Source organism: Aythya fuligula, chromosome 4 (assembly GCF_009819795.1).
Source record: "Aythya fuligula isolate bAytFul2 chromosome 4, bAytFul2.pri, whole genome shotgun sequence".
In the NCBI taxonomy this organism is placed as follows: Eukaryota; Metazoa; Chordata; class Aves; order Anseriformes; family Anatidae; genus Aythya; species Aythya fuligula.
The window spans coordinates 16,125,963-16,142,451 of NC_045562.1; the positions used below are offsets into that span (position 1 = coordinate 16,125,963).

At 40.8% G+C, this 16,489-nt stretch overlaps 1 protein-coding gene across 1 annotated transcript in view; it reads right to left on the reverse strand.

Moving 5' to 3' along the window:
- Window positions 1-84: 84 nt before the first annotated feature.
- The window catches only part of WRN (WRN RecQ like helicase), a 40,409-nt gene continuing 24,004 nt past the window's right edge, over window positions 85-16,489 (reverse strand). The window contains exons 23-34 of the mRNA XM_032186558.1: window positions 12,547-12,717; window positions 12,355-12,449; window positions 11,024-11,096; window positions 10,783-10,856; window positions 9,163-9,238; window positions 8,767-8,879; window positions 7,752-7,866; window positions 6,461-6,574; window positions 5,227-5,389; window positions 3,968-4,182; window positions 1,887-2,021; window positions 85-342 (exon numbers count right to left, since the gene is read on the reverse strand). Of these exons, the coding sequence (XP_032042449.1) occupies window positions 220-342; window positions 1,887-2,021; window positions 3,968-4,182; window positions 5,227-5,389; window positions 6,461-6,574; window positions 7,752-7,866; window positions 8,767-8,879; window positions 9,163-9,238; window positions 10,783-10,856; window positions 11,024-11,096; window positions 12,355-12,449; window positions 12,547-12,717 (1,467 nt within the window). The 3' untranslated portion in view covers window positions 85-219. The remainder of the gene's footprint in view (window positions 343-1,886; window positions 2,022-3,967; window positions 4,183-5,226; window positions 5,390-6,460; window positions 6,575-7,751; window positions 7,867-8,766; window positions 8,880-9,162; window positions 9,239-10,782; window positions 10,857-11,023; window positions 11,097-12,354; window positions 12,450-12,546; window positions 12,718-16,489) is intronic.

Sequence of the window (16,489 nt, forward strand, 5' to 3'; positions counted from 1 at the left end):
CCTTCCCCTCCCTTTTTTTTTTTTTTTTCTTCGTATCCCACACGTGACTTTTATTTTTAATCTTTTTTTTTTTTTTTTTTTTTTAATAAAGGACTTTCACACAGTGAAAAAAGGCATAGATCCAAGTGCTACATATAAAGTATTGCTCCATATAAAGTCATTTCTGTCACAGTGCATCTACCGTTTGTACACGTACACTTGTTACAGAAAATAAAAGCTTCAGTTAAAGATTCCTTTTCTTGTGTCCACTTTGGGTTTCTTGATCTGGGGCACAGGCACAACAGGGGCTGTTGGGGCTTCAAACCATGCCGGCACCTTCCTCTTACAAGGGGGCTGTGAACCCTGCAAAAAAGGAAAAGGTGTTAAAAAAAATTAAAAAGCTTTTTTTTTTTTTACATGTCATTCTAACTTACAGTTCTGCACCCCAAACCATGCTATTCAGGAGACATTAACACCTAACCATGGCCCATGACAGCTTATGTATGTAGCCCTGATGTCCAGAGCCCTTTTCAAGTGTATATTCAACTTTGTCATAAATCAAGTCATGCCATGGAAACGTTAGGCAGGCCCAAGAAAACCACTGGGCCTGGACCAAAGCATGCTGGCACAGCTGTAGAACGTTTATCCTGATCCTCAGGTATTGCCTTTAAACAAAAATCTGTCAAACACACCCAAGACGACAAACCTGGGTGCCCCAAATTGGTGATGGATCAGCAGTATCAGCTACCTCCCCTAATGACTGCTTGAGAAAAAGGGGCTGAAAGCCACCAGTGGCACTGTGGGCACCTGCCACTAGCTGTGCAAGGTTCCTTTTCCTCCACAAGAAAGTCATCAGCTCCGCAGAACTCGTGGAGGACAGCGTGAACACGCTGCACTTTGTGACTGCAGGGGGCATCTTGCAGTGATGGGAAAGATGCCACAGCAACATAAAGCATGAATTCCAGTAATAGCTCTCAGCCAAGAGATAAATGTGTTTCTGCTCACCCTTCATTTTTTAAATAATGGAAGGACCAAACTGTTGAGATGTTCATCTCAAGACTGCTGCTGAGCTGCCCTTGGGAAATGCACCAGGAGGACTGATCTACAGCCAGAAGACGGGCTGCTGCAGAGCCTAGAACAAGAGGTGCACGCACAACACCAGAGCTCTCAGCACACACTCAGGTGAAGAATGAAGGGTACACACACCATTACACTGTTCCTGGTTGAGAACAAAGGCAATTTACTCAGAATTGATGTTCCTGAAGCTCTCTGAAGCCATGATCAGGAAACAGAAATAATGTTCTAATATGTTTAGTGCTTCAGATAAGATGCTGCTGTACTGTTACAAATTACCTAACAATTTAGCTCATAGATGGAGATAAACTGACCAGACCACCAACAATGGATTTGTCTGCATCAGGTTGTGTGTTCACATCCACTTTCCAGCCTCAGACCAGAAACTGAGGCAAATTGTACAGCAAGTGGTGCTGCTCAGAGCCATGTGACCTTCCTTTAGAGAAACACCAGTTGTATGATCATAAAGCTTGTTCATATGAACATCAACACAAATCGTCAGTGTGGCCAGAAACCCATCTCATGCACCCTAGTAGAAGAAAGGGAGCCAGATGTCCTCCTGAGGTATTGGGAGCACCTGCCACTAGAGGGCTGGCAAGATCTTCTAGGGAAAAAAATTCCTAAAGCAGACTGCTGCTGTAGAAGTGCATAGGCACATCGGATTCAGGCACATCAAGGGCAACACAAGGAGCATCCAAGTCAAGCATATTAGCAGAAAAAAGTTTGCAGTTCTAGGCACAGGAAAGAACCCAAACAGAAGCCAGGATTTTGGTTTAAGATAATCAACAAAATTACCAAATCTGGACTTTGTTTCTGGCACAAAGCAACCTCACCTTTGGCTGAGAGTCAGAAAACAGTTCCTCCTCCTCAGGATTGAGGGCTGGCTGGTTCCAAGAGGCCAATGCGATGGGCTTCGTGTGGCCTGCTGCACCCCTGTCACCTGGCTGGGTGTCATCTGTGCTCTGTGCCTTGGCATACGATAGGAATGAAGCAGGCTGTTACATGCATTAAAGCAATAACTACATTCAATAGAAAGGCTGGGTCTTTTTTTTTTTTTTTTTTTTTTAAAAAGGGGAAATAAGTTAGCCTGTAATTATAAACAGGAGTTCAACACCTCTGTTGAATGAGATCTGTAACTATTTCTTATCCATTTATCCATTTAACCAAAATAAAACTTGAAAAAGTGAAATGCATTAATTTCAATTATAGGAACTGGAAGTTTTACTTAGGTGTTTTTTTTTTTTTCCCTGTTGTGGTTTGACCAGGACACTTGTAGTGGAAAAGAATTCTTCCTCTGTCCCAGTGGCTCCAAGGACTTCCATTTCAAGTACTGTATTTTCAGATATGTTTTCAAGCAAAGGTGATAGGTGAAAATGGGGTTGAAGGCACAGAAGTATTAACTCCTGATTTCTCTGTAATACCTGTTGGTCACTGGTTGAAAAAGCTAAAGCTTAGATTTTTGCATCAAGTGCACATCTGTCTCCCATTAGCAGTTTTAAAAGCTGTTTGCTACAGTTATTGGAACAAGGATATCGTCTGAACACGGATATCTTCTGTAAGAGAAGGGAATGAAGTCTATTTTGATTAGCATTTAGATTTGCAGTCTACTCATTGGCACAATATTAATTTGATCTCTAATAGCATGTCATTCCTGTTATTAGCTCCAACAGCAACAGAAAATGAAGTATAGTTACAGCTAATGCAAATGGACTGCCAGATCAATTTCAGAGGAAAAAAAGGCTCAGACACTAGTATTTTAGGAACAAAATAGTGCTCAGGAAGGCAAGAAGCAATCAATTCAGCAAAATGGCAAGGCTCCAAAAATTACTTGAGCCCAAGTTAAAGAAGGCATCCCAAAACCCTGTAAGGAACAGACGTGAAATCCTAGTACAGGCAGCAAGAGGATTTACAGTTAGGAATTTCTTTCTACTGTTCCCACCTTGAGCTACTCAGTGGAGGGCAGGTTTTTGTACAAGGTGCTGAGCTGGACTTTCAGAGACTTGTGGGGATGCTGAGAGGCGACCCTAGGGCTGAGAAGGCTTGTCTAGCCTTCCTCAAACTGCAGTAGAGAGCTCTGTATTTCCTTCTCCTAGAGAAAACTCCTCCCAAAGACTCAGACATAGGGCATGACACTTTTCATGTTATCACAGCTACACAGAGGCGCCCATGAAGGGCTGTCAAACAACTCTGGCAGGTGTTGCCCCTGGCTTTTTCCTGTTTCAGCTCCCCTGGTATCTTTGAGCTTTCTAGACAAACGATCACTCTTCCCACATCACATTGGTCATTGGGTCATTCATTAGAAGCAAGGTGAGAGCAGAACGTAGACTCTGTCTATAAAGGGTCAAGATTACCAAAGCCTCTCATACCAGGCAGAAATACGAATTTAGTTTTCTTCCACTGTCCCAGCTACTGAGAAATCCTTTGTTCCTATAGGGAACCTTTTGTATCTACTTTCTGAAGGGCTGAACAGCAGCAGAAAGTGTTCATCCTTATTCTGAGGCCATTATTAAGCTGCACTTGTGGCAGTCTACAGCAGTGGGACCAGGTATCTCATCTTTCCCAGGCTGCACATCCAGTACCTACTACAGCAGATGTGAGCTAAGAGTACCACACAGGAAGAGATCAACTGAAGTGACATTGAGCAGACCACAGCTGGGATGCACAGAGACAGCCCTCTTCCTAGGCCAACACTTTGCAGGAGGAACTTTCTGGTCCTGTCTCAGAGGGGAGCAAGACTCTTATCCAGAGCTCAGGAAAAGGTGAATTGGGAAGATGCAAATGCCAAACACTACTGCAAACAGCAACAAACAGCTTTTGGCCTGCTCCTACAATGGAAAGGGAAACTTTTTTTTAAAACAAAAAACAAAACAAAACAAAAAAAAAAAACACTGCTTTTGTAGCTTCTTTTACTAACCTTTCTTTCACTCCACAAAGCATCTTCCTTGCTTGCTTGATCTGCTCCTCTTTTTTCCTGCTGCCCATCCGACCATACCAACACCCTTTTGGCACCTGAACCACGCTGAGCCTTATTTCCATTCTCTTTCTCCAATAATGCAATAGCCATCTGGATGAGATACAGTTCAATATTTGCAGGAACAAGTGTTCTAATTGCTTGAATTTTGGTGGTGTCTTGGAAAAAATATAAATATAATTTATTTATTTAAAAAAAAAAAAAAAAAAGAATTGTCCTTTCTCTCATTCATAGTTTTATGTTGTAAAGTATCAGTTTTCCCTCATTAAAGCACAAACAGATTAAGGCATGGAAAGCCCTAGAAGAAGTGAAACTTAATCCATAGGTTTGTATCATAAGAAACCAGAATGAGGGGGAGATTTATCCCATGACCTCACATTTGCACAAACTTACCACCCTCAAATTTAGTCTAAAATGTTATAATCAGCCTGCTTCTAACCTGCATCTCCTATCAACTATTTTCTCTTGAGAGGAAGGCTGTTTTAACTCAGGCCTCCCATCTTCTGTTATACTGGAATCAACAACTTGCAGAGCAGTAGGTTTAACAAAGTAAGCAGAGAGTCTGGCTGGGCCTGTAACTGCTGCTGAAAGAATACGATCACCCACAATAGGACAGGAGTCACAAAGCTATAAAGTCAGAAAGTTCAGCCAGCTTAACAAGTTCAGCTTTGAGGGCAAGGCTCCCACGAGCAGAGCCATAAGTACGTGGCTGTCTTGAGCCCCTGAATTAGCCAACAGCACCAGCTCACGGCGCTGTGATTTTCCAACCTTATCCTCGTAAATAAGCATCATCTTGTTTCCCCAAGGAAATTCTACTACTCTTATTCAGCATATTGTTCACAGATGCCATTGCTCATGGGAAGACACCACCAGGCTGATTTCTTTCAGCTTGTCTGACTTCCACTTGAGTAAGTACACATTTAAGAGCGGTGCCTGGGTCTTTTCCAGAGCAATACAAATCCTTCCACTATGCTGTGGAGTGATACCCTCTTCTGATATTTAATGAGGCCTGACTGCCCTATTTTGAAACACAACCTTGGAAGGAAAGCAACAACTGTCATTGCCATGCTCTGCTTTGTCATGGGTCTTCCAAAAAAGTGATAGATGCTAGTGAAAGGAGTACCAGAGTTGTGATATTTTGCATTCTCTTCATTAGTACACCACTGCCGTGAGAAGCTTCAGATGAGGGCTGTAATGCTCACCTGAGTCAATAGGAGGATTATGGATAACATCAGAAATGATCTTTTTAACTTCAGGAGTCAAACCTGCTCGCTCCAGGTTGACAGGATAGCCAGCTTTCATCGCCTGGAGCAGGTGAGTGCCAATCTCAGAAAGAGGAAGAGATCTGGTCTCACTTATAGTCCTCTAAGGAAACAAAGGCAGAAGGAATTAAGGTGGCGGAAGCATTCTGAAATATAACTGAAAGCTCAAAGCCTGGCAATATCCCATGTCCAAAAAGCAACAGGGGAACTGTCACATAGCTGTGCAACAACCCCACACCCCACAAGCACTTTATCACTTCTAATGCTTCCCTCATTTCTTTTCCATCTGCAAAAAGCATTTTTCTCTCAAGGCTGCTACCTCTTAGCTTGAGTGCAATGTCTTACCTTGTATGTCAGATGAGGAGAGGCCCTAGTCAGCAAGGGTGCCGTGTGGCCACCTTGAAGGCTCACTGCAGCCTGCTTTATAGCTCATGTTCCTGTGTCACGACTCACTACCACCCTCTTCCCACCCTGTGGCAGCTGAATCCCAGAAAGTTCTACTACAAGGGAAGTGGAGGCTTTTGCCTCATAGTTAAGCATCAACCCAGCTCCAACTTCATGAGGTGGTACTCTGATAAAGCTTCACACATCTCCTGTTCAGTAGCTAGGATGCACTTGACCTTCCAGTAATCCATATGATTTACAATATCAGAGCAGAACATGTTTAACAGCACCAAGACAAATTCCCTCTTGTTTTTCAAATATGTTGAATGAATTCTCTTAAGAGATTTGCAAAGAGAAACATCTCGCATTTACTCCACCTAAACTTGCACTTTTCAATGACAGAATTGAAACTGGTTACTTGTCTTCCTTGAAAGAACAGGTTTCATGTGTCTACTGATTTCTCCCCTCAGACAATACAGACACTGAGCATACAATCATGAGGATTGGTGGATAAGGAGCATCAAGTTACCCATTAAGAATTATACAACTGCTTCTTGTTAATTAGTCCTTAGGCACACTTTAAGCTGGTGACTACCCTTTCCAGCAGGCTACCTGATCAGGAAGTTCTTTTTTTTTCTTCTCACAGTATTAAGGGCAAAGATACAGAACTAGGTGGAACTAAAACCTAGCAGAGGATTTAAGAGAAAACATTTGCAAAATCCTTACCACAACAAAATATCCCCACCACTAGTTCTCAAAAAGGAAGAGACCTCCACAGGGAGAAACTTACCACGGAGAGATTTTTTTCTTGGAACAAGACATATGTGACGTGTTCTGAGGGAGAAAGGGCTCTAGCATGCTTCCGGTGAGATGCCTCTTTCTGATCTGTAGGGAACGCGTCCGTCTGAGTAAGATGAAGAGGAGTAAAAGGATTATATCTCAGTAACAACCAATGAATCACCCTGCCATTTTCTGAAGAATAACTCTGTTATTTCTTCAGAATTTCATCTCTGAGCAGGTTGGTTTTGACCCCAATTCCATGTTCCACAAAAAGAAAGCAGAGAGGGAATCAGGATGGACACCCACATACTCCATCTTAATAAAAAGCATGGAACTGGTCAAGAGACATGCAAAAAAGCCCCCAAAAAGCGTCCAGATCAACATAAAGCTTCTTAGTTCTTACGACATATTTAAAACTATTCCATCAGAACAAACTACAGTATTCTGTCTGCTGTTTTGTATGGGAAGTTTCTCCATTTATTTTAAATTTTTGCTTATCACAGATTTCATGAAAAACAGGAATGCTTGCAGTCCCCATACCCAATAGTTTGCTGTTGAGGAAAAAGATGAGTTGGTGTTTACTGTACTAAGGAGTTATCTCATGCATCACAGAGAAGCAGTATTACTGCTCTACCTGCTTTCTAGACATTTAAATCCCCGTACCTGTGGATTTACAGGGAAATTCAACCCCCCCCAAAGTTAAACAGCTGCACAGCTCCTCCAGTCCTGTGCTCCACAGCCCCTTCCTAGTGGAGTCTCTTGCCATTGCAAGGGCAAGAGCAATGAGGAGCCACTTTACAGAAAATCTGAGAAGTAAAACCAACTATGAAAACAGAGCAGAGTATTCATGAAAGCCAGAAGGCTTCTTATCTCTGTCAGTCTCCTAAGGAGAAATTTACAGAAGCAAACTTGAGTCCTGCCCTCAGAGTCTACTGAAGCAATAAACTGGTGAGGGAACATTTCCTAAACCTTTGGACTCCAGCCCAAAAATCGTTAAACTAGCTGCAAGCTCTCAGTAATACGGCACTGGTTGGATATTCAGCCCTGCTAGGTGGGTGGTCTTTACAAGTACACCCTGGACTTTCAAGATGACTACACTTATCATCCAGATCCTCACGTTATCACCACGTAGGACGTTCAGATGTAGAAGGCCTATTTGCAAACAAGGCTAACAGTTTGGCTGCTCTGTTTGGATGGGAAAGCTGTGACAAGGACAAACCCTGAAGGAGAAATCTGACAGCTGCAGACCAAATTGTCTTTTAGTGCTCTTGCATGGTAGGAGACGCTTTAGTAAATCATACCTGCAAACCATTCGCTTGGCAGAAGTCCTTAATTTCAGCCAGGAGAGGGACCAACATGGTTGATTTTGCTTCAGATACACCTTCAATCCTCTTCACATTCTCAACAGTTGTAGGCCTGGTTCAGGATGAATAATAAAAGCCATGGAACCATCCTATGTTGATGCTTTGAAACATTAAGTGCCTGAATGATATGTGCTAGAGCTGCAGCTCTAATAATCACTACTTAAAAATATTTTTACTGCACTATCATCTCTGGAACTAATTCGTTTCACTGTTTGCACTTCTGTATCTTGAAGCTTGGCCACAGCAAAAATTTCAGGTTTGCTGCCTAATACCTCAGAGGATGTTAGCTACATCTGTTATTTATTTGCTTTTACCTCCTAAAAATATATAAGCCTAGAGATGCGTGGAAGAGCATATCCCTTCCAAACAGTTTACCTAATGCTTTTTAGCAGCTGGGGAGGGCTCTTCAGATGCATTAAACACCGAGCTGCCCCACAATACCCTCTCTTGCAATGAAGAAAGTGTTTTTCTTTCTTTTCCTTTCAGTAGTCAAGAGCAACACAAAATTTTGGTTCTTCTTTTGTGCTACAGAGCTACCTGTGCAAAGTAAGGGACAGCTCCTGACCTGAATACTCTTGTAACCCTTACCAGGTATGAACACAGCAGAATGATTAAAACACACTGGAGAGCAGTTGGACAAGTAACAATCAGACAACATGCACCTTTCCCTCCATGACCGTCAAGCTGACAGAAGGCTTAGTTACAGAGACATATGCAAAGTTGGCTTTTTTTTTTTTTTTTAAATAAGAACTATCATGAAGAGAAGAGTTTAACATTAATGGCTATTTAACTTATACCTGTAAGTGTTTTACAAGGGTATTATGATAAAGTCCTCAGGAAAAATGCTGCTCATTTACCAGTGAGGCAAGCTCCCAAAAGCAGAAAGAGAAATTGTGATTTGGCTTGCAATTGTTTTTTGAGTTTATCTAAAAGGCGTGCATGCTGGCTTTACCTTATTCGGGCCATCTCCACCAGGATCTTGTTGGTTGCCAAGACAGCTGGCGGAACTGCCTTCTCATTAGCCACCTTCTGTCTAGCAGTCAACAGCTTGCCATACAGAGCAGTCTGTGAAGAAGAGAGACAAATTCTCAGAAAGAAGCTTGTGATCAGGCATGTAGGAATAGTTCAAATACGAGAGGTAAAATTAAAGCTTCCCTCATCTTTCCACTAATACAGAAAAAGCCTACAATCCATTAACAATCTTCATACTGAAAATTCTCTTTCAGGGCTCCTTTTCAAGACATTTTTGTACTATTACAAGCTGCCCAAGCCAGTTACTTCAATTCAGCGGGACTGTGCTCTTCAGGCTGATTGCAATTCACAGATATCCTCTCGTCCAAAGACTTACCTGTAGTTCTTTTTCTGGAGATGAAACAGGTTCTCGGGACTTCAAAGGAGATCTCACAGGCGAGTGTTCTGGGAAACTAAAAGAAAGATAACGAAGTGAGCAGTCAGACCTTGTGTTCTATTAATTTATTCATGAACTTTGCATGTTGGGCTGTAAGAGAGCAGCAGCCTGACTTTTTTTTGGCCTGCCCTTTGACAGCACAGTCAGACTGTGGCCCAGCTCCTCAAGCTAGCAGGTGCACTGATAAAGGACTTGAGCTAATTTGGGCAGAATTAGCAGTACCCCAAGGCCAAATTTAACGGAATTCCTCAGCGGCTAGTCCTATAACTTAAAAATAATCTTTTGCTGCACAAAAATCAAATAGTGAGCAAGCTACCTATGACCTGCACCTGGGTTTCTGTATTATTAGCAAAAGTGTATTCTTACAGTCCATTCATAACGTTGTTCTGACCACATCCCATCAAAATAACTTGAATTTCTACCCACGCCCAGTAATATTGATCTTTGCTAGAAAGAGCTAATAACTTTAAAAGCATCAGTGACAAGCTCACAGCTGCCATACTGTAAGCAAAATAAGCTACTGTTACTACTAGGTATGTCTGTGTAGAGAGCAGCATCACAGCTAGCAGACTCGTGTTTGGGGAATATTACCTCCAATTAGACTGCCATCATTGCAGTGCAGTATCTGCAAGTAGACAAACTACAACAAGAGTGTCTTTTCCTTGCTTTGCTAAGCAAAGTGCAAAATAACCTGTTTTAGTTTGTAGCTGTCCCTAGAAAACTTTCCTCCATGTGGCTACAGTGGCAGTTTCTCAGCGTAAATGACATCTGGCTCTCCCATTTTCTGCCAGCATCAGGCTGCTTGTCTGAAAGAACGGAACTGCTCCAAAATGCAAGTTCAGTGTGACCTGAAGCGCTACACAATCCTCAAGAACAAATTACTTTGTCTGCCCTTTGCAAAAGCTTGTTTTATTCTTTAACCTCACAAAGCCTCAACTTGATCTCAGAAGAGAATAAAAGGGCAGAAACCTAAACCTATATGCTCGCTCACAATGACTGCACAGGGCACATGTTCCGTTCTGCCAGTTTTAAGACAGTGCCACAACTTGTCATGTTTTAGCTTAATTGCATTTAATTGAAACCAATTATTCTCAGTTTGTCTAAATCACAATTTAAAATCAATTACAGTTTCAACCACCACGTAGAAAATACTGACTGAAAATAAATGGCCACAGTAAAAGTATCTAATATAAAGCTGCAATCACTCCATTTTAATTAACATTTTTCTATTTTTCTTGCTATTGGATTTGAAGTAAAACCAGTTAAAGTTTACATTTCACAGTTAATAAAACTTGCTTTGCCTATGACACACTAGAAGTATTTAAGCTTAACACATCTTGACAAATTCTGCAAAGCTTGTTACATGTTGCAGCTCAATGTTTTGAAACAATGACATTTTTAAAGTCCTGTTTGTTTGTTTTTAAATACTAGTTACTTGCAGTCAAAACATTTTGATGGTCACTTCAAAGCAGTGTACTGGTTTTAAGGATTGTATCACCAACAATACTTCTATTATGTAGTCAGAACTTCATAATTCTGTTTTAGTTTAGAATAGTGTACCTGCTAAGCACAGTATTCCTTCTTGGGGACATTCCATCTTTTTTCTCATATGAAAACATTTCATACAAAGACATCTATAAAACACAGAAGAAGAAGACAGACAAATGCTAATTTAACAGTATTTCAAATGAAGTTGCTGTAAGCAGCAAAGTGTACATTTGCGATGCCATGACACACTTGCAAGGTTTTTAATACGAACAAGGATGGCTAAAAACACAAGAGGAGTTGTACCCATACTGACCTGCTTGCCTGGTGACTGCTTTGTTCCTTTTGTGCTTTGGGAGACCTGCGCCGATGCCACAGGTGAAGATTTACTGTTGTAATAAAAAAAGAATTCTATCTTACTCAAATCAGACTGAATTGTTTGTATGCTGCCATTTGAAAAAAAGTTATTATTTTGCTACGCAAACTAAATGGAACTTTGTACAGCTAAATTTTTTGATAAATCACACTTCCTTATCATTATTAAAGGTATTAGAAACATCATTTCCAGGGAAACACCAAGGACCTCAAAGCCTGCACAAAATACTAAAACTTTAATGTGGAGCAAGAATCTTGTCTTACAGAAGAGACAAGGATTTCTGATGGCAGAAATCAAAGTTCTGTGACAATGCTGTCTTGATAGAAAGATTCAATTTTAAAAATCCCATTTCTGGAGAAAACATACAAGTATCAACTTTCTGGTTTGCACTAAGCATATACTTTTAGCCACTTCTTACTGTTTATGAACAAACAAGTGCTTTTATTCTTCTAAAAGACCTGTAGACTAGCTAAAAAGTCACAATAGAAAATTAGAGAAGGCAAAAGAAAACTGGCACCTTGACAATGTGTCACTTAAAAGTAAATCAATCAGGTAATTACAATCTAGACATCTGAAGATGTGTCCAAAGGCCAACACTGAAGAGCTTCATTCTAACAGTATTTGTTGTCACAGCAAAGCCTCCGCTGCCTTCAGTTCTTTACCTTTCACTTCAAAGAGAGTTGGCCTAAATTCATATTTAAGAAGACCAACAAAATGAGTTATACTTCACAGTGAAGTGGAAGATCACAAGCAAAGCTTCACATGCCATTTTCATGAAGCCATATGCTCCGATGGCAAATCGGCTGACCACCACTGACAACACATGGCGCTTTTGCAGATATACTCACCAAGATTTTTGAAAGTTAAAATTTCAGAAAATACACGAAGTCAGACAAACCCTTACACATTTACGTTGAAGCAATTCTTACCTAGGCTAAGAATGTGAAGCAGAAAAGCTAACTTTTATGAAAATGTAGGTCAAGTGCAAAACAGAGAAAAAACTCTTAGCTGCTCTAGTTAAAGACTCATGGTATAACTCATCAGCATTAAAAAGAAGGTAAATCTTGGCAGATTTTCCTCTGATGTTTCTTATCTTCACCTGATTTACTGACTTTAAAATATTATGTTACTGCGTATGGGAAAAGGTTTGGTTGCAAAGTCTAATGCAGCAATTTCCTGTCAAACTTGCCATCTTGAGAAACAGGCTTCAGAGACCAGTCTGATGTTAAAATAATGTAAGGTGCTCAAGAGGACATGCATACTGTAAGTACCTTTTGGGAGGTCTTTGTAGGTTTAAGTCTTCATTGGACTGTAACAGAAGACTTGGATTTGAGGTAGATCCAGATTTCAAAAGCCAATTTCTTCCCTGTAAGAAACAAACAAACAAACAAACAAAAAAAACATATGGCTTAGATATAGATTACTCAAAAGTCTTTGATGGGTAGTCTCACACCAAGAAGTACCTTCTGGGTAAGCCCACACGTGGTCATATACTTGTTATGCCCAGAGACTTCTTTGAGGAATCCTTCCATTATCAACTGTTGGCAGAGTGACTTCCACCAGTTTTCTGTCCAGTCCTTCCCACTACCGTACAGAGGATGCTTTCGGTACCTCTCTGGCAGACGCTGGGAACTCTGAAATTGAGAGAACTGGTCAGGCTTCTCCAGCCTTTGTGAAAGGAAGTTTCCAATATACCCAGTGAGATATATCCTGAGATATGACGGTGTCTCCAAGAACATACCTTCACAGAAGAACTTCCCTGTGAAGTCACAAGCCAAAAACATTTATTCAAGTTTATGTAACACTCCCCACAGTAACCACATTTACAACAGCTCCTATTGCCTTGTCCATCTTGCTTGAAGAGCGTTCTCACCTTTGCTAACCTAACCCACTTCTGTACTGTGAAAAAGATCACAACCAGTGAGCTCATTTTGAAGCAAGCCCCCAGACAGAACTACACTGAGGTTATAACACTATTAAGATATCTCCACTTCTGCACATAGAGGAAGTTACAGGAACAACCCAGCCACTCAAGGCACCAAAGAAAAAAAAACAACACATTAGTGCAGTTTGTATTTAATCTGTTCAGGGCAATCTCAGATCCATTTAATACATCACTATGTTTGAATATCTAAGAATTGAGTTTGAGTAGAAGCTATTACCTGTATTTTTAATTCAAAAACTTAAAGAAAAAGCAAATAGGTCAACAAAAAAAAAAAAGCCTGTTTAAATCCCAGGATGTGACGAGGGTGAAGAGCCCGCAACAAGCTGACTACAGATAACTGCTCTATGGCTCCTCCTCTACTTCAGCTCCCTGTTGTAATGTTTTGGCCTTCACTTCAAGGATTTTTTTGTTTTGACAAAGTTGCCTATTTCCTCATCCCTTACTAGTGGTCCACACTGGGGGGAAAAAAGCCGATGAGGTCCTCTGTAATAGGTTCTCATCCCATGATCTCAAAGACCCAAACACACTGCAGAGGGCTTAAAGCCCCTTTCAGAGGAAGGGAAACTCTGACAGTCTGAAAAGCTGAGAACATTTCTGAAAGAGGGAAGTAACAGAGGATCAAGTGATAGCAGGTCAAAGAGTCTCAGACAAAGAAGCTTTATTGTTTTGTTTTTTGCTAGAATAAGAAACAGGAGGTCATGCTTCAGACCCTGTATTTGCTGTTTTGCTGAGTGTCTCCTCCCCTAGGGAAGACTACATGGTCTACAGAACTACATTTTTTGGATTACACAAATATATTTACACTAAACATATGCTCTAGTGTATACAAAGACTTGAATATTTGCATACATTATATAGCATGCTATTTCTAACATACATAAGATTTAAAAACGTATGCTATAAATAAGCGTATTGTGATATGCAAGATGACTACGTTATAATCTCAGACAACAGGGGACAGTGGTGTGGAGGCTTGCCTTCTGCATTTACAGGACTCGTTCTTGTAGGCTTTCCAAAAGCCTGTTGGCACTTTTTCTGGAATCATCTTTGTGTTAGGTGCCATACAAACACAGGTCTCCTACCCTCAAGAGCCCATTTTGCTTTACAAAGGAGAACAGAACAGGCTGATGCAGAGGAGCAGAGAAAGACAAATACGAGATGCAGGAAAGGCAGTGGTTAGAAAAAGAAGGCCTGCTGAGCTTCCTAACATCTCCAGAGACCGCAGGGAAGAGCACTCTTGAGAATTTCAGGCAGCCAGGGAGCTCCTGTCCAGCACATGCAGGAGTAGACCAGCAGGAAGAAGGGCTTGTGGCACCCCTTTGGCAGCAGGGCATGGGAACTACGTGGAAGAGAGACTCACCTCACTGCTGCATGGGACCAGGGCACTAAGCCCTGACTGAACTCAAGGGAGTCACCTCCTCCGCAGGCAGAAAAAGCCAAGTCCTGCATCCTCGTGTCTAGACAGCCCTCATTCAACTCATAACAAGCATTATTTTAAAGCTGGAAACGTTCCTTTCAGTTATGCCAGCTACATTAATAACTCCAATGGCTGCACGTTTTCAGAACGGAGTTTTGACTTTAAGAGCAAGTTAACAATAGAAATTTCTATAAAAGGAATAAGATGCAGAACAATAAACGTTTTTCCATATTTGGGACAAATGTCATAGTGTTCTGGCTTCTGACAAGTCAGTCCTACGCCACACTTGCAATTTTAACTACTTAGAAATTACTAAATGTTAGAGTTACTACTAAAAGCCATTTGCAATGAGTCATGAAGCCTATTAATAACAATAAAATCATTGCTGACGTAATTATAAATTCCTGGTCACTGATAAATGATGCACATTTTAAATATCACATTCTTCTTGGTTTAGAATGGTAATATTTCTATTAATGTATTTCTAGTTCAAGGTTTCCCATGGGGAAACCTTGTTCAGTCTGACTCAGCTTTCAAATATTAAGTGAAACTTGGCCTCCCCTGTGGTCCACCTGAAGTCTGTTGGAGGTCACCTGGACTTATTTGGTGGAAAAAGATACCACTAACTTATAACAACAAAAAAAAACCAACAAACACAAACAACAAAAAAACACATCAATTCTCTAGAAGCTATGTGATCTCTTAAAATAACACACCCATCATCTTCAGACAGATCTGTTTAACTTATGGTGGCACTGAGAGAATATTTCATACATTTCTTCTAGAGGTCAAACTGAGGCAATAGAGCAAAGAAAAACACTTAAAAAAATGTATATTAGCCCAGAAAAAATGTATTCTTGTAAGCAATAAGAAGTTATTCCATATTTGCAGTGCCAATTTGGCACGAGTGTCAATTCTGCCAGTAATGTCTAATAATTTAAAGTTGCTTGGATTGTTAAAGTCTGTGTTATAAATGACTAACATATATATTATGTTTTTATATATATATATACATATAACTGAAAGGGTCGTTAGACATTGGAACAGGCTGCCCAGGGAAGTGGTGGAGTCACCATCCCTGGAGGTCTTTAAAAGACGTTTAGATGTAGAGCTTGGGGATATGGTTTAGTGGGGACTGTTAGCGTTACGTCAGAGGTTGGACTCGATGATCTTGAGGTCTCTTCCAACCTAGAAATTCTGTGATTCTGTGATATATATATAAACCACTATAAATGGTTAACAATGTATTTTTATCCTAGCCACACTTACGTGACAATTACTTTTATTAAAAAAGCTGCTGTGACATCATTCCCTGAGTGTTATCAGGTACTGCAGGTGATTTTTTTCTGGGCTGTAAACATTTGAAGTGATTTTGTTCTTATGCCCATGTTTCATGTCTGGTGCATTCTTCCCCAGTATTTTAAAAGCATTGCATGTGAAGATATTCATAGATAATTTATACTTATACTCCTCTAATATGCTACTTCCTGTTTCACTGCTGCAAGTCAGTCAGCAGTACAAAGCCAGAACACAAGCCAGCGCGTGCTTTATTCAAACATAAACCAACAGATTACCAAGCAGAGACCTGTTTGGTCTAACTCTGAAGAGGTTACTCCTTCTAGGACAACAGAAGGGATGATTCTCCACAGAAAAGCCACTTAAGTATCTCTGCAAAGACATTAAACTCACCATAAAGAGCATAAGGGCTGAAGACTTACAGGAAGAGCTTCAGAACCTCTGCCAATGTTTGGGTTAATAGTCAACTGCCAATAACCTACTCCAAGTAATCCACAAAACACAGGACAGCTCTGTCCAGTGCAAGTAACACACTGTTTCTAAGCTAAGCTCTTGGGCCATATGAGGGTGCACGTTATACCTTTTAGAAAAAGAGCCAAGACAGCAAGAGCTTGGAGACAGCAGCCGTTCCTTTGTTGTAGCTGCACAAGAGGAAAGTACAACATGCTTAGGAGGTTTGCAGCTTTTTTATTCCTGTTGCATTTAAAGGCTACATGGGAAGTGGTGCTAGACAGCTTCAGGAAATTTA